This window comes from Pieris rapae, chromosome 16 (assembly GCF_905147795.1).
Source record: "Pieris rapae chromosome 16, ilPieRapa1.1, whole genome shotgun sequence".
In the NCBI taxonomy this organism is placed as follows: domain Eukaryota; kingdom Metazoa; phylum Arthropoda; class Insecta; order Lepidoptera; family Pieridae; genus Pieris; species Pieris rapae.
In genome coordinates this window covers 3825770-3851123 of record NC_059524.1, presented here as the reverse complement: position 1 = coordinate 3851123, position 25354 = coordinate 3825770, and the positions used below count along the sequence as shown (strand labels likewise).

Here is a 25354-nt window from a genome sequence, read left to right as displayed (position 1 = left end):
AAAATAGCTGTGCGTTCCTATTTTAAATTTATAAGGCATTACTATCACTAGTTAGGGAAATCTCCAGCCAAAACTATTAATATAAAATAACTGGCCAACATTCTTAATTTAAATTTGACACTACTAAAGTTTGAAGTATGTCGGTTACTAGTAATAGCGAATAAGCTGTTGATTAATTAATTTCGGTCTTTCCCTAGGGGTCGATCAGTCACGAAATTTTAAATTTCGAACAATAAAATACGTTGATACAAGCGCACAAGCGGGTCCCAGGAGAATGCAGACCGCTTCTCATACTCTCGATTGACAGCTGACGTGTGACGGCTATTGTCATGTTGACATGTTGACACTGTCAAACTTAACTTCTGTCCGGATTCCTCATGTAAATACGGAAATCCCTTGTAGTGTCGGCAACTCTCACAATGCGATTACAAATTAAATAATAGAATAATAAACTACGTTTGAACCAATACTGACAGCTGCTTGTGTTATAGATAACTTGTATGATTCTGGAAAAATTTAACTGCTTTAAGTAAAGTGTGTCAATAATAATCAAATGCTTAGGGTAAGGCCGGTCATACTGCATTCATTATATGCCTACATTGAAAAAATATTTTTTGTCTTTGGTATAAGTATTCTAGCGATAATATGACTCAAGATCTCCATAGTACAGAGTAATATACCAGCACTTACATTATTCATTTTTATGAACATTTTCATTTTATCGGTAGAGCGGAAAAATCAGGAATATTTTAGACATCTTTGCTTAAGTCGACTAATCGAAACAAGATTGTAACGCCATTAAAGCGCAAATCGAAAATGATACTGTAGCTAAGAAATACATATGAAAATAACCTTGTATATGCTTAATACAAATCTTACGGTTCCAAATTCTTTTTAAAAGAGAATCAGCCAGAAATTACATATGTATTTTCAAACTCACCTACGACTAGCAATTGTATAGCACGTTCCTTGCTTTATAAAAACAATAAAACCAAGGAACGTGCCATTCTCATTGTCTTAAAACAAAAGAAAGTAGACTATAGAAGATGCTAAAAAAACATTCGTTGACAGTTATTTACCAGACAAAATATGAGAGGTCGAAAGGACCCTGCGGCGCCCCCCGCTACGCCCCAATGCCCCGTATCACGCAGCGTTACTGTCCAGTACATGGTGACAAAGTGACAATTCCAACATTCTTCTCTAATGGTGTTTAGAAATATTCAACTGAACACAATTCGCTTTATTTATGGTCGTGTCGTGGAGAATGGTGTTAAACCTGTTTTATTTCCGGGAAGCAAAGCCTTCCAGTTGTTGATTTTTAATATTTGTTTATGCATTTTATGAAACAAACTTTAAAAGAATTCGACTTTTAAATTTGTAGCAATACAAATAATATAGTATATATTATTTGTATTGCTACAAATTTATAAGTATAAGCATTATATTTTTGCAATAAGATTTTTTTAAATACCTTTCGGCGTTTTTAACAGTTTATTTATAGAATATATGGTTAAAGGCCTGTCTGATGTTAAGTGACACCGCAATCCGTGTACGACCCACTCTTCGTGTCTCTTTAATATTGATAATATTCTACAAATACATAATAAAGAAATTTTACCCCAAATTATATATATGTATTACTTTACTAATGTGTTTATATATACTGGCGTGAAATCACTAGCAAGCACTTCTAATAAATAAATTAAAATGGTGGCTAGGAATTATACAACAAGATAAATTTTCAAAATGTATATTAATTATTTTATTACGACACAACTACAGTCTCACATTTGTTAACAATGTGTAGATGTAGCATTGAAAAACGTTTTCGTCCCGTTTTAGAGCCTGCCGTAGGAGAAAAGTTATAAAATAACATTCTAGTTAGAAGAAGAGTACCGAGAGTTTTTACGCCGGCTTTTTCTCTTCTTTGCCAATGAGTAGGGATGCTAACAGGTTCAAATTTAATGACGTGGAATAAGTAATACCTTGATGATCTTATGTTCCAAAATAAACGTATTTTATTATTTACTTTTCAAAGATTTGTGAATCTATTGTTTCGGTTCCTAAACGTTCCGTTAGCGCGAAACACGCGAAATCGCGTTGTCGTTGGTAGGCAACGGTCTTTGTGGTCACTGTCTAAGGGAGACTCCCGTGTGTCTAAATCCTGTGCATTTTTGACGTATAGAACACAGGTGAACAGGCGTACATGAATCAGGAGAACAGATGTACAGGAACCTTTTTTTTAAATACAGAATTGGACAAACGGCTTGGCCCCAATCCCACCTGATGTTAAGTGCCTATTGCGCCTGTCATGAGATCGTGCAGCACCTGGAGATATCAAGAATGAAGGGGTAAAACTCTAGCATAGTGCTATGTAGTTCCCAGGGTGCTTTCTCTCGAGTGCAATCTATAGAAGACTGACAGGTAGGCAGTAAACGGATTGTCAGGTTTTGCGTTAAGTTTCTTTCTCAATTACATATTATAGAAGACTGACAGGCCAAGCAGTAAACCAGTTATCAGATTTTGCGTTAAGTTTCTTTCATAATTATATCCTTTTCTATATCAGTTATTAATCTAATATCTTATAACATGCGTTGTATTATCGTATAGACCTACGTAACAGATACAAAAAACTTTTTGACAAAGATATTTTTAGATAGTAAAGTTACCAAAGAAAAATAACTCCGATCGTCTCAAATAGTTTCTTGTTGGGGTTCCGCCCCAACTATTAGTCCTATCTCCCCCTTTGTCCACTAATCCGCCGGGGAAGTGGCTAAATATCTTGTTCAAATAAACATTCTGATTGTTGTATTGTCAGGGGATGTTGCGAATCGGATTAAGCGGCGTGTGTGTATCTCTAATTAAAAGTAAGATTTATAGTATTAACCGGAACAAAAGTGATTATCCACATCTAATTGCGTCTCCTCGTGTAGTATAGTAGCTACTTATATTATTAATATAAGTTAACATAAGTTATATTATTAATATAATACTGTAGATCATACGAATTCAATCCGACTATTATATTAGTTTGAAAATTAAATTTTAAAAAGGCCTGAGGCGCTACGGTTTAGGTCAGTTCCTCAGATTTCTGAATCCTAGTTTTCTTGTTATTTTTGTAGGAATCCCCGAAAATGCATTTCGATTTTAAGCATAGATAATATGTGGTAAAAAAGTAAATAATTACTGTCGACGTAATCACCAAATAAAATAAAGTCATCTAAAATTCTAACTTTTAATTATGTATGCGAAACTCTTGTCCTCCATATTCTTGGATATTATTATTTGTAATCTACTACCGAAGCGTGTTTGTCTAAATCAATTTACATGAGCAAACACGTCCATTGTCATTTGAGGACACGCCCACGACACAAGCTTACCGTGCGACGTGCTTAATGGTACTATTTTTATAACAATACTGTGACATTTAAATATCCGGTTATTTTGGAATATGTATATGGAAATAGTGTTATGTCACTTCGAAGGACGCTTGGCTATGAATATTTATGCATGTTTGTGTCTCACTGACCACTTAAACGCTGAGTTAAATATTGGAATAATTTAGCGTTTCCGAGGATTTATTTTAATTCAATTTTGTGTGTTTCCATAGGTGTAAGAGACATTTTGTTTTAACTGTATTATGTCATACATCACGTCGACTGGGATTTAATTGTCAGAATATTTTAATTAGATTTAATTTATTCATTTCAAATGGTTATTACTATGTAGGTTAAGAAACAAATACTCCATGTTTGTGTGTTATGAAATATATTTTCTATTGTTAAACTAAGAAATGTGTAACAATTATCAAATATGTACTATTTTTGCCTTCGATTTGAATTCAAAGTATATACCGAACAAAATATAGGTACCTTAGCTATAAATATGACATAATAAACAATAATGATTTAAAACTTAAGGAAACGCAAGGAATGACTAAACAATTTTAGAATAACATTTTTGCATAAAAAATTCCATCAGGGGTGTAACACATGGTATTAAATTAGCATAAATCAAGAGCCGAAACTGAATGGAAATATCGAATGACAGTGCACATAGTATGGCCTATGCTTATTCATGAACAACGGCTGCGGGACCGCATTTGAATAAATACAATTAACTTGTTTGTTTTACCCTGCTACGCCCTGCCAGCCCTGTCCAATGGCTTTCTTTATAAAGAGGGTAAGACGGATATAACTATGGCTGCGTAGTGGTATACGAATCACAACCCTGGGGTCACCGATTTACCAATTTTGTTTTAAGACCAAAAAACCCCCAAGGAGTCGTTGGACAATTGTTTCTAAATATTCATCAAGACGGAATGTCAAAGTCAAATCTTTTTTCCCAGTTAGACCACCTAATTTTTTTTTTAATTTTTCGAGGTCCTTGACCTCACACCACCAACGTAGAAGGACACCTGGTCGCAGGCACACGTTTTGGTTGAAGAATTTTAGGCAATGGTTTGGTCGAAGTATCAAGTCATTGTTCAGAAGAGTAGCATCCGAACATAACGACGATGAACAACCTTCGAAAGGAAGAAGAATAGAGGAAAATCGAGAAATTTGATAACAAAAATTTCTGACGCGTGTTTGGTGAACGCCTAGTTTCTACTTAACTATATCAAAACTAATAAATTGAATCACAATTAGTTAAATGTATTGAATACTTTTTGTTTGTTAGTTCCCTTTTGTTAATCTTTTTGTTGTAAAATGTATCATGTATTCCATCATTGGCTATATTTTCAGTGTATTTGTTTGTAATTACATATAATTTATGTTAGCTGTAGGATTACGAAATAAATAAATAAACAGATTGACGCAAGAGACTAGTATAGTATTTATTATTTATTGTTCGGTTCTCAATCGAGTATCGCTAATGATATAATAAAATAAAAATAGCCCGCATTCCACTAAGTTTATGTTTAATATTAGTATTTAAACGATCGTATAGTAAAGGCCACTTCCAAATTATTTCATTTGTCTCTCATCATCGCTTATATCTTATAATCACTCCCCGATATCTCTTATATTTCCGCTCCCCACGTTTCTGGTGGGTGTCCTTTATTTTAAAGCTAATAAAAACATTTAATTGCTAATACCAAAAAGATATTTAGAATTGCGTATCAATACTAGGTCGTGTTATTTCTTTAAATAAATTCAAGCTTCAAAACTCAAGAAAAAACTCTATTGGAAAATTCAGCAAAGTTGAAACAAAAACAAATTCAAATTTCCTTACAAGATAATATTCCTTGACTCCTGTACGTGAAAAATGTATTGGATTATATCATACGTTCCGCCCGCTGGTCGCAAGTCTCGTTTCCTAATCTTACTCTAATAAGCACTTCAGAAATTTCCCAAACTAAAGGATTTTATAGCAAAACTAGCTGCCCCCGCGAACTTAGTTTCTCCTTGATGTGATTGAATCAGCCTATATTTTTAGTACATACCAACATGGAACATTTTGCTATGAAAAGATTGTTTGGTTTTCCTGTGATTTTTTCTCTATATAAACCTCAGAGTTCAAGTCATAAGTTTTTAATTAACAAATAAAAAATATGGTAGATCGTAGAGGGTTGAAAATTAAGGGTTGCGTGTATTTTTTAATGTTGTATCATAAAAATTTTTTTTTTCATCTTAAATTTAAAAAAAAATTAGGGGTGGATTACCAAATTAGGGGAATGAAAAATAGATGTTGTCCGATTCTCAGACCTACCCAATGTACACACATGTGCACACAAAATTTTATGAGAATTGGGAAAGCCGTTTCGGAGGAGTTTAACCACAAACACCGCGACACGAGAATTTTATATATAAGATTTTTGTCTATTTTATTATACCAATATTTCGACAATTTATTATTACGATGTTAAAAGCCAGCAACAGATCTGCGACGTAACGTACATTTAGGCCCTTGTCAGCTCCACCTTGTGTTCTATAAAAAAAGCTTCGGTGAATCTCAAAGCGGTTCGCAGCGTCGCACTATTATCTCAACACCATCTAACCCTACACTATTCCTTTTTTAGCAGACAACTCCGTCTCACTCTCTCCTTGGTCTTTCGAACGGGAGCCAAGATTATCCCGAGGGCGTTCCCTCAACAATTTATCATTTAGCGTTGCCTACAGACATTATTTGAAACGCATTAAAATCGCGGTTGTGGAAAATTTGTCGGCTTCGAAATTAGTAGTCTGCGCTCAATTTATCACTTACAGGACTTGTGATGTTTCTAATTAGTCATTGATTATTATCAGGTATAGTCTTGTTTATATGTAGCAGATATTCTGTGGGCTTATCTGACGTTTTGGCCTAGTGGTTTCACCCGACTCTCATCGTTGAGACTTCCTTCCTTGCGCACTTAACATTCGTTCAAACAATGACGGAAGATATTGTGAGGAAACCTGATGGGCTTAGATAGTGTCAGGTAAAGGAGATTAAACTCCTACTTGCTAGATTGACAAACAATCTGAGAAATCTGAAGCCCAGGCCTCAAAAGGTTGTAGCGCCACTGATTTTTCAAGAAGTTTCCTTCAACAGTTATACATTAATGTAATGAAAACATATTGTATGTCGATATCCGATTATTTGCAATGAAATGTTTTGTTCAAGTTCATTACAAGTGGACACCTGTATGGGCTGACATTTTTTTAATTTGAATAAATATAACTATTAGTGCGACTGAAAGTGGTTCTAAAACTATCCCTTTGAGTCAGTTACTACGATTCAGTTATTATAAATTCGTTTACTAGTTGTAGGCTTGTAGTTGATATAGCCTAAGGAAGCATTCACGTAAGGCGTGAACACGGGGTGAATATGAGATGCCTTGTAATTTAGCCTCGCCGATAATTATTTACCCCAGAACCGAAACGAATCGCTGATTGCAACTTGATGCACTGCACTGCACTAGTCTCGATATCACTTAAGTTTTCTTTTGATTTTTTTATTTGGCGCCAGGTTTTCACGCTAATTATGCCCGTCTCTACTTACTGCTGAATGCGTCACCAAAAATTTCTCTTCTCTAGCGGTGGATTTACGACTTCATCTCTGCTTGAATCTGTTTGTATGGTTAAATGCTTGTTATATGACTGTAGTCGTGTGGCTCAATCAATCAAGAGGTATGACAAAACAAAAGAAAGTAACAATATATGAAGGCCAGTAGTTTACGTAGACAAACCGCGCATTCCGACATATTACTGATACATTTAGTGGGTCATAATTATGTTTGTTTGGGGTTATATTCCCGCACGTAAGTAAGACTTTTATATCCCATACGTATTTTGACAGACGGGAATCTAAACTATTATAAAATCTTTTCCAAAAACAGTTGTAAATTTATGTAATTTCATTAAAAATTCAATATATATATTACAAACATCGTGTGTTCAACAATTCAATTCCACGAACAATTTAATAATATTCATATCCAACAAAGTAGCGTTTTTACTCTTCGCTAACTTCACGAATAAAAAGCGCAAATATTTAGCTGGAACACGTTCCAGTTTGTCAGTTGTTTTTAATTCTGTTTTTAGTGTTCGAGTGATGACGGTTGTTTTGACTAATAGGGACGTTTGCGTGTACACACCTTGGGATGCATCGCATCATTTATATGTGTAATGCTACTGGACGTCCAGATACAAAATATTTTATATAAAATATTTTAGGCAAGACTTATCGGACATCGGTTGAAGCTGACATTTTCGAAGTTATACTTCTTTGCGATGGAAAAAAATGATGAGAGTGAATTTTTACGATGCGCGCGCTCACCGACACCTAAATTCGACATCGTTAAGTTAGGTCTAGGTGGCATGGAAATCGATAACTATATTCAAATTGTATATTCTAGTATTTTTAGAACACGTGTTTCGTAACATTACAATTAAACAGTGTGAATAAATGAATATTATTTTGGTGTTTGTAAATCAATTTCATATACGACGGTGATAGTATTTACTAATAAAATCTTTTTGATTCATTTTAATATTTATCGTTAATCACTACATGCATTTTAGTTTTTTTTTTCCATACGCCAAAGAAGTATAACTTCTGACAAGTGTAGGTAGGTACGTAGGTTAGTACACACACTTTTTTATATTTATTTTTTATTTGAAATTAACTGAAAGTGGTTCTCAAACAATAATACCTATGAACTGTTACTAGTGTATACTTATAATACTTATAATAAAATTATAGATTCATTTGAAGTTTAAAGTAAGCGTAGTTGAAGGCCTGTGTTGTTAGGTATAAAGTCTATGGGAGCATGGATTATCAGTAAAGCATGGACACATTTATATAATGGCTACTAAACAGTTAGTATTTAAGTATAAGTTAAAATATAGACTTAAGTAAAGTGAAATAATTAAAAAAAAAACTTTCATACAATTATTTCTTCATATAAAACGAATTATTCAATATGTATAAATTTAAAAAAAAATGTCTTGACTAATAAAAAAGTGATATTTTTACAATTTTGTATTTCAGTGATACTACTACCGCCATCTATTGCAGTAATACAAAACTAACGTATACTATATCAGAAATACACGTTTACCATTCTAAGCATGTGGTTAATTTCCAAATTGATTCCACTTCATAAATAATTTCTTATTTCAATATCACCTAGAGTTTCTTGTTTATACAACAAAATGTTAAATAGCCTGCTTTCAATACGTGGGCTCGATATGTCAACTCAATTGATATCAAACTAATGTCGACGGTAAGCGAAGGGCTTAAAGGTGAATGTTCTATGAATATTTTTGTTTGAATAGTTAAGTGTGTTCGGTGGGATTCGGAAAGGTTGGCGCCCCGCTGGGTAAGATCCCTAAAAACACACAGACCGCGGGGCGCCGCGCCTCTCACTAATAACACGGTCTTCCCTGTCATACCTTATTTCATCCTAACATCTCTCGTTTTTTCCGTGTCTTCGTTTTTTTAACAATAACAATAAAACGAGCGTTTGATGATAGTAATCCTTCATCCTCATTGTCTTTTGGCAGTTTCTCGGAATAAAATATGTTGTGCGCTGGAGACTTGATATCCGAATGTCATATTATAAATGGCATCATTTAAAATATTTTAATACCCTCTACATCAGGGCGATATTAATTTGGTACGGTTGAGCGGGCCTTGCCACTGGGATGTTAAATGACGGATTACCGCAGCCAAGATCGAGAGATAACTCAGATTCCGCAGGGTCTATCCTTATCCTTATACTTCAATGTCTGAACACCTTAGCATGACTTATCACGTTGACTTTAAATTGATAATATGACCAATAAAAACTTAATATATTATGATTAACCGTATTCTGTTTTTTTCTTTGTATTTTGTTTCTTAAATATATATAATATATAGGTTAATAGACTCCCAAAAAATGTAAAAAGTGCAGGCAGCCTAGCAATATTTAAATTAAGATTAAAAGACCATCTATTGAGTGATCCCAATCTACGGAAATGAAAGTTCATCCAAGTTTCTTTTTTTTCTTTTTTTTTTTCAAATTGTAACGTTAGCATATAAGTGTTCTCATGTAACTGACTAATGTCTATTATGAGAATAAATGTCTTTAAACCTAATATACTGAGTGTTACGAAGTAAACTATTTGTATAAAAATATAGTATTTCAAAATCAATTTTGTTACCTATAGTGCTAATATTGTTCAAGAGTTTTCACATAGTAACTAGGTAACCAGTACTCATTAACGTTGCTAGGCAACAGTATTTTCAATAATTGTAATTCGAATTGATTTAGTTGTGCTAGTATTTAAACAAATATAAACAATGGTGAGGATTACAGTTGAAATGGTTCGTAAAAAAGCAGAACATCACGAATGCCTTCTAGCACCGCTTGAAGAAATAGCGTTACATCAAGAAAACATTGAAAAAATTGAATTCATCCAAGACTGGTGTCCGAAGCTTAAAATACTTCTGATGCAGAGCAATTTAATTTCAAAAATTGAAAACCTTAACAAGCTAAAACATTTGAACTATCTGAATTTGGCACTCAATAACATCGAACTAATTGAGAACTTGGAACGTTGTGAATCGTTGAAAAAATTAGACCTAACCTTGAACTTTATTGGTGAAATTTTAAGCGTGGAGTCGCTGACGGGTAACTATAACTTAGAAAATTTATACTTAACAGGAAATCCTTGTACAGATTATGATAACTACAGAGATTTCGTTATTGGAACACTCCCGCAGCTTACATCCCTTGATGGTAGAGAGATTGAGAGATCTGACAGGATAAAAGCACTACAAAATCTTCCCGTTATACGCTCAGACATTTTGTTTGAACAGGAAAATTATCGTTATCAGAGAAAAGCTCAGAAATCAAGATTGGATCGTGATATTAAAAGTAAATGGGAGAATGAGTACAAGGATATGGATCCCGATGAAAGGAACAAGAAATTCTGGTCAGAAAAATGTGAGCATTCACCCGAAGTAAGATATGAAATAGAACGTATGAGGCAATTGAAGCTAAAATCCTATGAGCCCGCTCCAAAAGAAGAGGAGAAACGTGTTTACAAGTACTTCGCCCCCGATGGACGACCTTTTAATATCAATCAAGCCAAAATAGACTTTAGATTTGATGATTCGGAACCAGATAAATATGTCCTAGACCTTGCAGTGTACAAACATCTCGACACAAGTTTATTGGAGATAGATGTTCAAACTAATTACGTAAGAATCACAATTAGGGGTAAAATATTTCAATTACATCTCCCGGAAGAAGTTGATATTTCAAATTCGATAGCACAACGCTCGAAAATAACTGGCCATATGGTTGTAACAATGCCCAAAGCTAATGTAATTGTCACCGATAAATCACAGATTAAGAAACCGATTAAACACTCACAGTTATACCACGAGCATACGATGGCAGACTGTGCAATAAAAACAGAACAGACGAAAAGAGAGTATTTAGAAATTGGACCGTCTGATATTCTAGACTTTACGAAAATGACAGAACCCAGTATTAAGCCTACATATACTGATACTAGAATTAAATTATCTTCAAAACAACCTGCACCAGATTTCGTTGACGATCCTAATGTACCGGCATTAATATAAAATATTGTTTCATCAGTTCTAATTGCCGTTAAAGACGAATGTGTGAGATTCATGGTTCATGTCTGTTTTACGAACAGATTCTAATAGCGAATTACTTTGAAAACAAACGCTTTATTCAATATAAATATTTATTGATTTCTTATGTATTTATTTAGAGTTAAAGCTGACATTTAGATTACACATGTATGGGAAAAACATAATCTTTTATTCCGTTTATATAACTTGCATCTGATAGTAAGGTTCTACAAACAATAAATTATATATTAGTGGTAACTACATCACATATGCTAACAAACAATTATATAAAAAATATACGCTTACACGTTTAATACTTATCTGTACAAAATTAAACTATTTCGTGATAAACCATAATTGCCTTTATAAAACAACAGGCGTTTTATTTCTCATACAGAAAATTAATCAATAACAAAGAATATTTTTTAAGTCAAATATACTAAAAATCATAGTGTATAAACCATTTTTCAATCAATTCAACTAATTTGCATAATATTATCTAACCAACTAGCAAATAATAGCTATCCTACATGTAACCGATAGAACACATATTACAATAAATAAAACTTAGCTGTCAATATACATTTCAAACGGTCCTATTAAAAATACCAATGTTATATAGGCTTGCTGACGAGACACAATACTTTATTCTTAAACCAATCTAAAGCTTAATTAAGTTTATCTTAATAATACGACCTCCTTTACACTGTAAATTTCTAATTAATGATTACAGCTGTCTGCTTTCCACACCATCTATCGGAGGGATTCCATTTGTTATCGGCGGCGCCACAATGAAGGAAAGGAAGCCGTCAACGTCGTGCATTTCTTTGGATGAAAATTTAGCTGAAATCTGGTGTCTGCCAGCCCATGGCGGTGTGATCTTGAATTGGGCTGTTGCAAACTCACCAGGTGGTACGTTCTGGAATTGGAAATGGTTTTATAAGACTTGTCAGTACACCAAGAAGCGACTTTAATACTGTAATTTTTTTGTAAAATTGTTTCATTTCCATCTACTTATATTTAGAAGTTCAATCTTCTATCGATAACTCTATTTATTTCGAGATTAATTCAAATGAAATATCAAAATTTATTTATTTGAAATGTTTCACTCATATTCTTTCAAACAGACATAATCAAACAAAAGAAATTTTCCCCAACACGGCCGGTCCCCGTGGGGAATTAGACCACAACCCCCCAAATGTACAACCTTAAATGTAAAAATGGGGGAGGCCTTTGCCAGTGGGCACACAGAATCAGTTATCATAGACAACAACAAGAAGAATATTTTAAAAGCATTTATGTCTTATACGTTGTTTAAAGCTAGTAGATATATATAGAATAGTCGATATTTACCCTTATATCAATACCTATATTAAAATTAGAAGTACTAATAAGATAATAATTTGATGGAGTGGAAAGCAGACAGCTGCAATCTTAAAAGGCCGGCAACGCACTCGAAAGCCCTCTGGCATTGAGAGTGTCCATGTGCGGCGGTATCACTTAACATCAGGTGAGCCTCCTGCCCGTTTTGTTCTATAAAAAAAAACTAATCCTCACCTGGTCAAGTTCTATCTTAAGTTGTTGATCAAGCCCTGGCCCTTGTATGTAGAACTTGGCGTTCTTCAATGGTATCGGCAAAGGATTTTCCACTTTGACATTGACAGTAAACTCCTGTTTAGACACCGGTTTATCCTCGATTGATATCTTGATATCCGGATTCCGAACTCTGAAGTCGTCTTGCGCAAAGTAATCGAAGTTTTTGTCGACTATAGTTGCGAGACATGCAATGTTGAAGGACGCCTGAAAAATTATGAAACTTTACTAAAATTTACTTATTTCTAATAATAGTCATAATGAATCGTTTATTTCAAGAGAAAAGAAAGTCCTACATTCCGATTAATTAATTATAAAAAAATCGCAATAATAAAACATTGCCATATTAATTATTATCGTATGACAATTATATAGTTAGTTAGTTAATAGTTACAATATTTATAATTATTGTCAAACTTATGTTCTTAATATTCTGCCACAATAAAAAGGGATCTTACGTTTAAAAATCTTTTCTCAAAATCAACAAATACAAAAAAACTATGTTAATAAAAGACAATACTTAATAAACTTTTTATAAACAAGACTAACTAAGACAAAATCACTTTTTAAATAGTTGAATATGTCTTTTATAACCGTACAATATGATGGCCTTCTTACATCATATGTCATGTGAAAGATATTATTAAACGCGTCGTACCTGATCAACCAACTTCTTGTAATAATCATCAAAGGTGACTCTCAATGTTATACGTTCTTTGCCCTCTGGACCCAGCACCTTATCGAACTCCTCTCTCTTCACACCATCACCTGTCACGCCAGTATATGTGACCGTATCTACTCGGAGTACACCCTTTACATTATGCTGGTCGACGGTAGACCGATTCTTTATATTTAATACCTGGTAGGAAAATATATTAGATTAATGAGAGTTCCTTAATTCGCTTAATCGAATGACAGGAATTTGATTGGAAATCCTGAACATTGCTGCAATATATTTTGATATCTAGGTGACATACAAATTATGAATCAAATGAAATCATGCCAGCTCCATGCATAGATGTGCAGGACTATCTTATTTCTCCTTGTTACATCGCAATACTTACGACTGTGAAATCCTGTCCAATCTTGATATCGTCTCGTAGCTCGAAGTCGAAGATGACGTCATTGAAAGCATCGTTCAGGTAATACCTCGCGAAAATACTCTCAGATTTACGTAAAGCCTTCTCCATTGTCAACCGCTCCTCCCGCGTTCGTTCCGGGTATTTGTACAAGGTTGTGATGTCCTGTAAAATTATATCAGGCGTTAAAATTTATAGTAAAGATCAAGCAATGTTGTTCCTATGTAAAGGCTGTATGTTAATATAAGCTTTGTTTAATTAGTTTGACATCTGTTGTTGTAAAAGCAGCTTCATCACTTTGAATTAAGGTCTATTTTACAAGGCAATAATCAAATTCTTTTAAATGAATTTTTCTTTGGCAAAAACAGGGAAGTAAAACTCCGCTCCTACTAACATTAATTTTATAGAAATAACTCGCTGCCCCATGAGCGATGTTTCGCCTTAATAATATTATAGCCTTTTTCTATTTTCTCTCCATAAAAGCCTTCATCAGAGTTCAAGGAATAAATTATCAAATATAGCTCGAATTGGTCCAACCATAATTAAAAAAAAATTGTTTAAAAATATAAATTAAAATTTAAGGGGATGAAAAAATATAAATATGTTGTACGATTCGCAGACCTAACCGATATGCTCACAAAATTTCATAAAAATCCGTCGAGCCGTTTCAGAGGAGTTTAATTACAAACACCGTGATACGAGTGTGATAATTTATTAGATGGTTTAGAAAAATCAAAACAGTTACCTCTCTCTCCATTTTTCCAATTGCTTTAGTTGAAATATTTTGTCCAATCGATATTGTATCTCTCGCCATTAATTTCAGAGGCTGTATTTCTCCTGAATACTTCCATAGCACCTTAAAATAAAAATGTGCTTATTGTCAATACTGAATCTATAATTATTGCATCGAAATACGTTCACCTTCCGCAGTTACGTTATTAGGATCACTTAACTACCCGAAATTATTGGGTAAGTCGTCCAAATCATACTTTTCAGTGAAGCGACAAGAAATGCCATAGATAGAAAAACTTAGTTTTGAATCGCGCAACCCCATACATTCACTATATAAGCCTTGACTTGCTATGCTAAATAGGAGTAATATGAATATCCATACCGCTAAATGATTTGTATAAGTATTTAATTTTATTATATCATCATGGTTCCACAAAGTGGGGGTGCGCGGCAAAAACTGTCTTGAAAAACGCGCAGTTGTGGAACGGCGGACGTCGAGGTGATACGGTTGGAATTTCGTATTCTGCCTCGACGTCCGATTATAAAGAGCCATGTCTACGGATGGATTAGGATAAGACTAAGGATGAACCTGAGCGTATTTTTTACCTTATCAGCGTTGACCTGTGCGAAAACATATGCTGCATCATATGGCCTTTGAAGTTCTCCATCACGCACTGCTCTCAGAGAGGCAGGCCCACATCGGTACACATCTTCAGACGTCTCCTGCGGCGTCGAGTCTATCGCCTGCCACCCACCATACTCCGGGCCTAGGTCGGGTCGTTCCATCCACACCTGAAATTTATTAACAACAATAATGAAAGAGTTTTACTTTTGTTTTAAACTAAGAACCGACAGTTGGTTTAGAGTTACATTAAAACGAAAAATATCTGTAGATAATATAAATATTCAAAATGAAAAACCCAAAATCATTCTTTTACACCTATCTTCCATTTATTAACACTAAATTTTAAAAAATACAATGATATAAAAAACTACATATTTTTAGGCGAACGCAGTCACAAACGACAGTCGCATATTATTTCTCTATTTTAATTATTTACCCTTAAACCAAATAAAAAGTATTTTATATTGGCGTGTACCATGCATTATTACTCTATTTTATATATCATATTATAAAGATACAATATCGCAAACTTACGCAATCTCATGAAGATAAAAGTTTAATAGATATAAAACTAAAATCTTTTCTAAAGCCATCTTTACGATTTGGCCAAGGAAAAGTCAAATAAAATTAAAAATAGCTAACCTCATTCCACACATGATAGTTCCATACTGAATCTCTGGTGAACTCCTCTAACGTATTCCCATCTTCATCCTTGATTATGTCAATTGTCAAACTACCCTGACTGTCATGCGCTGCGTCATATCCAGTGACGGATCGACAGGGAATACCCAAAGCTCTGCAAACTATATACACGTTATTAATATTATCCTGAATAAATATTTTATAAAATCATGTAACGCACAGTTGGAAAGATTTGCCGCGGGATTTATTGATTTCTTCTCTTCAAAAGTAGAAGTTGTGTCAGTCAATCAAAACTAAGAACATTAATTCAACACAACATATTCGCACACACATACCAAATTAATTAATTAATTCTAGCTTAAAATATCAAAATTCTAAATTAAATCTACTACCAAATTAAACTATTGCACATTTACAAAAAGTGTTTTTTTATACTTACTCGTCGTCAGAACTCCAGCATAAACCCAGCATTGTGCGTATTTCACTGGCTTCTTTTTTGAGTAATATTTTTGCAATATGTCCAATGAACCGACCCACTTTAGAGGATGATTACCACCGCTGTAATCGCTTAGCTCCTTGCCCCAATTGCCAAACAATACTCCATTATCATCTTGCACGTTTACCGCTGCGGACAGGGCGCGAGCAGTTCTGATGGGATCACTTCTCGCTCGACCTTTGATCTGTAAAAAATTTTGGCTGATATTCATACGCTGTTTAACGGGTTTTTTCCATTCTTGAAATGCCTGGTAACAATTGCTCTTGGTAACAATAGAAGAAATTCACAGATTTCAAAAGCTTGAAAAACGTCAAAAGTTTCTTAAAAATTTAAAAGCCCGTTGTGATATAAAAAAATCAGATTTACCAACTGTTGATTTATATAAATAGATTTAAGAAAAAATGTTTGCATAACTGAGCAAATCACCCGAGTTGCCTAAGTTTACATTGTGTTCTTTACTTATGTTGCGTGAACTAAATATAAATAATAATAAATAATATAGCCTTTTAATTCCGAAACTCTTCAAAAGTCACTTCATTTTTTTTTTTGCCTTTGCCAAGAGGCACACCGAACTCCGAGATAAACTGGAGTGAACTAAATATAATATATTAATATTGTGCGATGAATTATTGTGATCAACGTTTGATTCCCGATATCAAATTTACGAGGCAATTACACTAGTTTGTCGTAGGTCCTAGCTACTACACGTATATGCAAAGATTAGGTATATCATATGATAGATCATAGCAGACGGAAATTAATAAACGGCTCTATAAGAGTATTTACTCAGAATTTGATTTTGAAGTATAGACTTTTAGGTTATGGAGTGTACAGACGCTAATTAATGATCGCAGTTTATTTAACTAAAAATTTATACTATGTATTACACTTCATGTACCTTTCCAATTTCCCTGACCAAATACAGAGCACAATCTAATATATCCTTCTCATATTGGGCGTAGTTCCAAGGTGTTGGTTTTATTCGATTATGAACTCCTCTAAACATAAGACCTCCGTCTTCTTGCACGTACTCTTCTCTGTGACTATGACCTACAATTAAAATTTGTTAATTAGCTTTACCACTAAAAAAAATTTATTATATGTATACTTATGAAGGAAGATTTACATTTACTATTAAATCAAGGGCGAGCGAGAACTGGCAAGAAACTCCGCTTGATCGCCAAATTTTTGTATCACGCTTCACTTAACAAATTAAAACAAAATTTCATAATAAATTAACTATAATCTATATGTAATAATATAGTATAATGTAAAATCTATGCCATTAAAACTATGTTGTTAGAATATTTACCTGGCATATAAACACTATCATTCAAGCACCAAGGGTTGAATAGAACATATATCGGTAAGGGATGTGTGTAACTAAGAGAGCTGCCACCATTCAACCTAGTGTCTACATCTATGCGCCATGCAGCAACTATGCAGTCAGCGGATGGCGTCACAGCCACTATGAGGTGAGAATCCATTTGTCCTTCATAGACGGCATTCCATAAACCAAGCGTTTCTGATCCTTTCTCCAGCATTGGCACGGCCGCTGATGTATCATCAGACGGCCCACGCTTCTCGACATCTGTTTGGATATTTTTGTATGTAAGAATAAGAATCGTCTTTTATGTTCGAAATTTTACTTATTGAAGAAAGTGTTTTTGTTAATTTGACTATCTCGTAACATCTCTTCTTAAATTCATATTACTAAGCCCATAGGTAAAATATATTTAAATAATAATCACCCCTCATCTTTCGTTTATTTAATGATTTCTATTTTTAGACAAGTTAGTCTTCTGTGTCTGACACATGTCGTTTTCGGGGTGTATTCACGATGTTTCACGCGACGAACCAACTTAACCGTAGTTAAGAGATCGCACAGGAACATTCGTGATTAAAAATTAAATTAAATTAATCTAAATAACATATTCGATATTTTATTACTCATTCCGCTTTTCGAAGCGGAGAAGAATCCACCAAAAGAGAGATAACTAACATCGGTCCAGCCAGGTCCGAACTTAAGTTATAAGTAGTGTAACTAACACGACTTTGTTCTAAATCTGTGTATTTCAATACTGAATATATGTGTATTCGAAATTCGATGTTGATAGTTACTGATAAAATCGGTGACATATGATATAACTTGAGCAAAACATACATGACTAAATATTATTTTAAGAAATTAAAACACAAATTTATTTCTCAGTAAAATAATACCAACTCCAGTTTCTATTCAGTAACAAACCTACCTCCCACATAAAAGATGAAGGAAACAGCGTCTCTACGTGCATCGTATGGTCTGTTTAGCAGTATATCAAGTTTAAAGGCCTGCCCTCGTCGAACAACTAGACACCTGTCAACATCTCTCGTCATGAGGTTGAATTTGTTCGTGTGATGATTTTCCCCGTTCGTCTCGATGCAGAAATCGATGCCTTGCACTGCCAGGACACCTTGGCATGTTCCGTCGACGACATCTGAATAAATAAACATATAAATTCCAACTACTTAAATAGCAAATGGCTCATTTGACAGCTACCTTTTAGTGAAACTTGAAATCAAGATACCGACGCGTTCTGTGCGCATCCCGGAACTATTTATGATACCTATTACTAATAACAATGTATCCCAAATGGTCAACCTAAATTACTAATTTGAATGAATTAATATATATATATTTTGTTTAATATGTGTATGTTGTTTGGTTGATATTTAGTGTAAAATGCTGTGTACAGTATAGTTGGATATCAGATTTTGAAATGTTGTTTAAAGTGCAATAACTGTATGTATCGGTTTTCTGTTTTTGTACCTAAATGTACAAATAAAATAAAACTGAATGAATATGTCATTTATCTAAAATATATATAAAAGGCACAGATAATAGAACTATATTAATCGCTCTAATCAAGTACGTCATCGTGAATTTCGCGCCTAATTATTTGGATCTCTGCCAATTTTCATTTACAAAGTATTGAATTTGGTTTCCCAATATTTAATATTCGCGAGCTACATTTAGATTTTTCAAAACCATACCTGGCTGAAACGGCACTATGATATATTTATGACGTCGTCCAAAGTATTGTCTCCACAAATTCTTGATGTACTCCATTTTTTAGTTTACAGTCATAACTTAACACTTGTAACTCCTAAATCCAAAACTGCCGGCATTAACAACACACATCTAATTGTTAAACAAACGTGTGGCTCCTTGAGAATGCCGTCATGAACTGTTGGTTCCCGCATAAGTGTGTATGTCTACATCTGGGAAGATGATGTCATGAAGCAAACAACGAGAGAAGCTCAGCCATTCATTGACAGAGCCTTGACAATCACTTCCGTTGAGAAAAATTTATGTTCAAATATTCGCGTTTTCTTAGAAGTTCACTTAAACTGTCATAAGTACAATTAAGTTTTGATTCATGAACCGTTTCACTATGAGATCACCATAGATTCCGATCGTCATAGAACAAACTCAATCAATTAGGCGTGGACTTGATAATTTATAACTTGACCTCTACGAATTGGTTGATTGGAACAATCGTTGTTTAAGACGTTATTTTTCAGCATTCAAATGTTCTATTTGGTTTCACTTAATTGTGTTTTTAGTTAGTAGGTGATCAATTGTCTCCTTCATATGCAGTCCTTCGTCAGGAATCGAACTCAAATCGATGATCGAGAACTGAGATTACAGAATACCAACGCATATAATTAATAAACAACTATGTAAACTAGTACTACACTATTAAATACTATCTATATTTTAAGTTTGCAAATCACGCATAAACTGCCAAGGATTATGCACCCACAGTATTTTGCGATAGTTGCTATGTACTTCGAATATAAAATCTTTTTAGAAGAATAAAATTTAAAAAAAATTCACTGGCGATAAGTGCAATTTCTCTAAAATGTGTAGTGTCTATAAAAGATCACCATTTAAAACATTTATTTATAGACATACATAATTATCGTTACAGTAAGCCAATACGATAATGCCGAAAATAAATTAATGTATGTAATACTAAAACATAATAGACACAAATTGCTTCTGTGAACTGACTCTGCGAACACATACGAGTAAAGTATAAAATATATTAAGTTGGAGATATCATTAGTAGGCCCGACGTCTTTGTTAACGGGAATCTGGGCAACACACTGGTTCTGGCCCTTGGTATCGCAACCTAGGCCTTTGCCGTCGTAAATAAACCGAGTTCTTTGAGAACACTTGGGTTCCTCACCAACCCCCGCAAGACTTTCAACAAACATAGTTACGTAAGATAAAAACCTCTTTTTTTCGAAATGATTACGACCACAGATCCAAAACTTAAATTCAAAGAACATAGACTAAGCCATGACACATTTAATGAATTTCTATTCCAAGTTAATGGCTATATAGCCTTAATTGATATTGTGGGTGCAGATCCATATCAGATGAAACCTTGAACTAAAGATTACATAAAACGCGTAGGTTTAAACCTAACTGCATAAAGATTTATTTCCATTTGATGAATTGTTATTATGATTAATTTAGAATATTACTCATAGTTCTGTTGTTAATTTTTTTTATATATTTATAATGCGGTTCTCCTGCTTTCTTGCTTGCTTGTTTGAAATCTCTGGAAACTCTAGATATTTACCAGGGAGACTCATCCGTAAACGCATGAGTAATTTTCAGTATATTATATAATATATATACTATTTTTATTATTTACCTCATTTTTGTATGTATTATTTTTTTTTCTTTAGAAATGTAGGTCAGTTGTCAGACAGAGTTAGAACTCAATTAAGAATCACATATTAGGCACAGCATATGGAATAATAAATGATTTTTTTAAATAATTTATCATTTGAATAAAAATAAATCTTATATTATAAAATAATATATTTTCAGCTAGATTCTTCTCAATACAGCTCTATAAGATGTATAAGTCAAGTCTTCGAAAGCGCCATCTATAGGTATTATCGCAGAACTTCGTAAACTCAGTTAAAAATATCAAAGGTGCATCTCGTTTAAGTGCTTATTACACTATGCGATATTCAGACTGTCTGAATATCGCGTGGTGTAATAAGCCTTTTAATAGTGGTTCACCTTGAGAATTAAACCATGCGCTCGTGCCGACCACGCACCTATTTGTCAACATTCCATAAATTAAATACCTTTTTTAACAATCGAGGTCTTGTTACCATAATTCTGGCGTGATTACTGAATGCCCATATGCAACACGAATAATATAATATAATGTATTAATATATTATATATATAATATATATAGTATATATATATCTATATAATGCCGTCAAATTTGCTGAAGAATTTAGTGCCTTCGAGATTTAGACAATTCAATACTATATCTTTGCAATTGCATACTTGACTTAGATGTTGTAAGCTTAAAAATAAGCGTCGTTAAAAAAATAAAAAGGAACCCTTCTTAATTTAAGGACTTTATATTTATGCTTTAGAGATGCTAAATTTTATTAGCTGCTACAGTATTTATTATAATTATAGAAATAAACATTTATAGACACTGGATAGTTAAATGTTTTGTCTGTGTTTATGTCAAGACTTGTGGCCACATCACTGATTTTCAGTGAGAGCCTTGAGAATATGTCGCAGCCAACTAGCTTAAAAATCCGTTCAATCAACAGCCTAGCCTTTTAAATAAACGGCGCCCTAAACTAACTAGCAGCCTGAAAGACGCCGTTTTGTTTCTTACAAATTAAAAAAAAACTGGCTCGCTAATGCATAGGCTATTCGTATGATAGAGTCATTATTTGGCAGATTTAAAAAGGGTGACACATAGTAAGACATACGAAATATTTCTTTTAAAATTAAATTGCTTAAGTCAAATTCACTACACTCTTCCACTCTATTTACTATTTATTTATTAATAAACACATATTAAAACCATAACAGTCTTATTGAGGAGCGCTAGAAATATATATAAAAGTTCATCAACTTACTTTTTAGGTTACTTGGCGGCTATGTAATAACTGACTAGGTAGTCCATTTTTGAAGTTATACTTCTTTTGGCGCGATGGAGAAAAATGATGACAGTGAATTTTTACGATGCGCGCGCACACCAACACCTAAATTCGGCATCGTAAAGTTAGGTCTAGGTGCAATGGAAATCGATGTTATGTTCAAGTTGTATATTCTAGTATTTTTATATTTAGAACACGTTTTTTCGTAACAGTATAATTAAACAGTGTGAATGAATAAATATTATTTTGGTGTCAAATCAGTTTCATATACGATGGTGATAGTATTAACTAATTATTTATTTATATAAATAAAATCTTTTTGATAATTTTTGATATTTATCGTTAATCACTACTGCATTTTAGTTCTTTTTTCCATACGCCAAAGAAGTGTAATTTCTAACCCGTGTACATAAGTACACACACTCTTTTTTAGTCTCGGTAGCAATACCTGATCGTTACCTTACCATAGACTTTGTAAACTCTAGTACTTTACGTCTTAACCAGAACCTCACTATAAAGTGGGTCGTGTCTAAAAACAAACTACAATTGTGTCGTAAAGAAAAAGATATAAAACATCTCGGTTTCAAAAGACAAAGATCAAATAATTTTATTTGTGATTTTTATGTGTCTCATTTCTTTATCGTCTTGTAATAAAATTGAAATTAGTGTCGCTTTATGACGTGCACTCATAATTAATTAATCAATCATAATAACTATGCTTTGTTACAGAGATTTGTAACAATGCCATAATTATAGATGTTTCCTTAATAACTTAAACACACTTTGTTAGCTCTGCGACCCAAAAAGTGTTGTGTAACTATTAACTAACTTAAATTAAAAAAGTACTTATTATATTTTTTAATATTTTAAAGTTTCAAAATTAAGAACAAGAAGATTTTCTATTTGACGTTTATTTTTCCTGGTACATTACGTTATTTAATGACCATTGTAATTGAAACTTTATCTATCGAAACTATTATTCAAATGATCAACACTTGTATACACTTAAGTATTCACAATATGTAATTTATGTAAAATTGGTACTCTACAATATTGCTAAGTCAATAAAAATTACTAACTATGAAAACCGGAATTTAAGAGTTAACAAGTTAACAATTTATGTAAATTAGACATGTATAGGTATTATATTAAAGTCTATAAAGTTTTTATAAGTCTTTGGAATGATATATTTGCAAGGCAATTGCAAAAAAAATCATTATTACTAGAACTATTAATACATATAGAAAAGCCATCGAAATTTTATCTCATATTTAATGTATTATTATGTAGGACCTACTTGTTTAGTGATAACTGAAATATGTACTTAACATTTTTAAGGGTTTATAATTAACGTATTCACGACATTTGTAATAATTTAAAGATACCTACTCATATACATATGAAAACAATATAATAAACATATATTAATTCAAACCTTGACCTACCATTAGAAGTGTCCAATCTCGGTGGTCGCGGCAGATCTTTAAGATCGTATGAATCGACGCCTCTCAAACCGCAGCATCCGCAATCAGAGTTCCAACACCTAGACAATCTACTCTTCACTGCACCCATTACTAATCACTATATAAAAATTACTTAATCACTCGCTCTTATTCGGCCACAGTATAAACAAACCGTTCTCGATTTAGTACGATAAACAGATGCCACTTAAAAGATTTTAAAATCCATTAATACATGATCGAACGCCGCGTGCGCTGTTTGCGATGGATTCCAAACATCTGCGGTGTTAAACCTATAACCTAAGGTTGCTATGACCTCTTATCAGCTAAATTTGTATGTCCAAGAACACATTGACTCATCTTTGGTATAAACAGTCATGTTTAAGAGAAAATTTGCGGGATTTCACGAAGATGCGTATACGCTATTACGTAATATATTTTAGTGCTTTATATTATTGCAAAGGAGTCTGACGCTTTACATTTGAAGAGATGAATGAATTACACAATTAGCGTTTACAGCAGTGTTTCATATCATGGGGGCCACGCCCCACAGGGTGGCATTGGGATTTATATGTGATATTAATGTATAATTTTATTTATTTATTTATTTATTTCAAACATACACATTATCTTTTTATATTTTAGTCTTTTTATAATAATATTTAAAATACACTTACTATGTTTAGTTAACAATTTCCAAGTAATTTCATGCTAAAACCTATCAATCAAGCTGTCGTTATTAAAAATTATGTAAGTCCCCCCTCTTTTTTTCATGAGAATTTTACGAAAGGTGGGGTATGGCATAAAATAGGTTGATGCGTTGGTTTCAGTCTAAAACGATTACTTATCTGTATATTTATTGCACTACTTCAGATTTATTTTTAATTCCATAAATGAGCAATAGACATTCAACTGGAATTTTTATTATTTTCGGGCGCTTATAATTCTTATATCATAAATAATGTGACAAAGGCTGTTTGATAAGATGATATAACTTACACACGATTAAATTTACTACGATGACATCATCAATGGCAACCTGTCGCAAGGTCTTACAAACTCCGCATTTTCCTTATAAATGAATTATTTTCTCAATAATTTGTAATATTCCGCGAATATGTGACATTTGACATGAATTAAAACGTTACCTTTAAAACTGACACATTTCACAGATATTTTATTAACAGGCCTGTTAAATAGGTTAACTCGAGTAGATACGAGTATCTAAACTATTCAATTTAATGCCCTACTATTTAATATATTTTTATTTATTAGGGGGCTAAGTCAAGATGCATTAACAGTAATGTATGTAGAAAGTCGAAAACTAAATTTGGAAGAAAATTTGTCAACACGAACTGTCATTTTCGTACTAACTAACCAAACATGACTAAGCCCCAGGATCTTGTGACATATCTACATCTCTTGCTTTTTCCACACTCATGACAATCACTAAGCATGCTTGTCGGTTAGGGGTTTTGACTGTCCCTTCTTTAATATATTCTGGATATGATCCAGGAATGTACAAATTTTATTCTATCTACCAAACAGTTTCAGTATGTGGATAAAAAATCAACGCGATTCAATGTATTGGTAATTATTTCTCATAATAATTACTTCTTATATAAAAAATACTCGTGTCGCGGTGTTTGTGGTTAAACTCCTCCGAAAC

The 25354-nt window shown here is 33.2% G+C and overlaps 2 protein-coding genes across 3 annotated transcripts; one reads left to right on the top strand and one right to left on the bottom strand.

Annotated features, from left to right (window-relative positions):
- Positions 1 to 9756: 9756 nt before the first annotated feature.
- On the top strand, positions 9757 to 11142 carry LOC110998095 (protein tilB). Its single transcript, XM_022266552.2, has one exon. It carries the CDS (start codon positions 9769 to 9771, stop codon positions 11059 to 11061), a length of 1293 nt encoding a protein of 430 aa, XP_022122244.2. The 5' UTR covers positions 9757 to 9768; the 3' UTR covers positions 11062 to 11142.
- Positions 11143 to 11704: 562 nt separating this feature from the next.
- Positions 11705 to 23972, bottom strand: LOC110998096 (annulin). Of its 2 annotated transcripts, none has more exons than XM_022266554.2 (12): positions 23671 to 23972; positions 18499 to 18723; positions 17556 to 17834; positions 17142 to 17293; positions 16187 to 16427; positions 15748 to 15908; positions 15087 to 15272; positions 14494 to 14604; positions 13734 to 13913; positions 13328 to 13528; positions 12634 to 12876; positions 11705 to 11995 (listed from the first exon to the last, which is right to left on the bottom strand). In XM_022266554.2, exons 1-12 carry the CDS (start codon positions 23795 to 23797, stop codon positions 11804 to 11806), a joined length of 2298 nt encoding a protein of 765 aa, XP_022122246.2. In that variant the 5' UTR covers positions 23798 to 23972; the 3' UTR covers positions 11705 to 11803. The 2 variants fall into 2 exon arrangements, with proteins under 2 accessions (XP_022122246.2, XP_022122247.2); XM_022266555.2 differs by lacking the exon at positions 23671 to 23972 and adding an exon at positions 19280 to 19493.
- Between the last annotated feature and the right edge of the window lie 1382 nt (positions 23973 to 25354).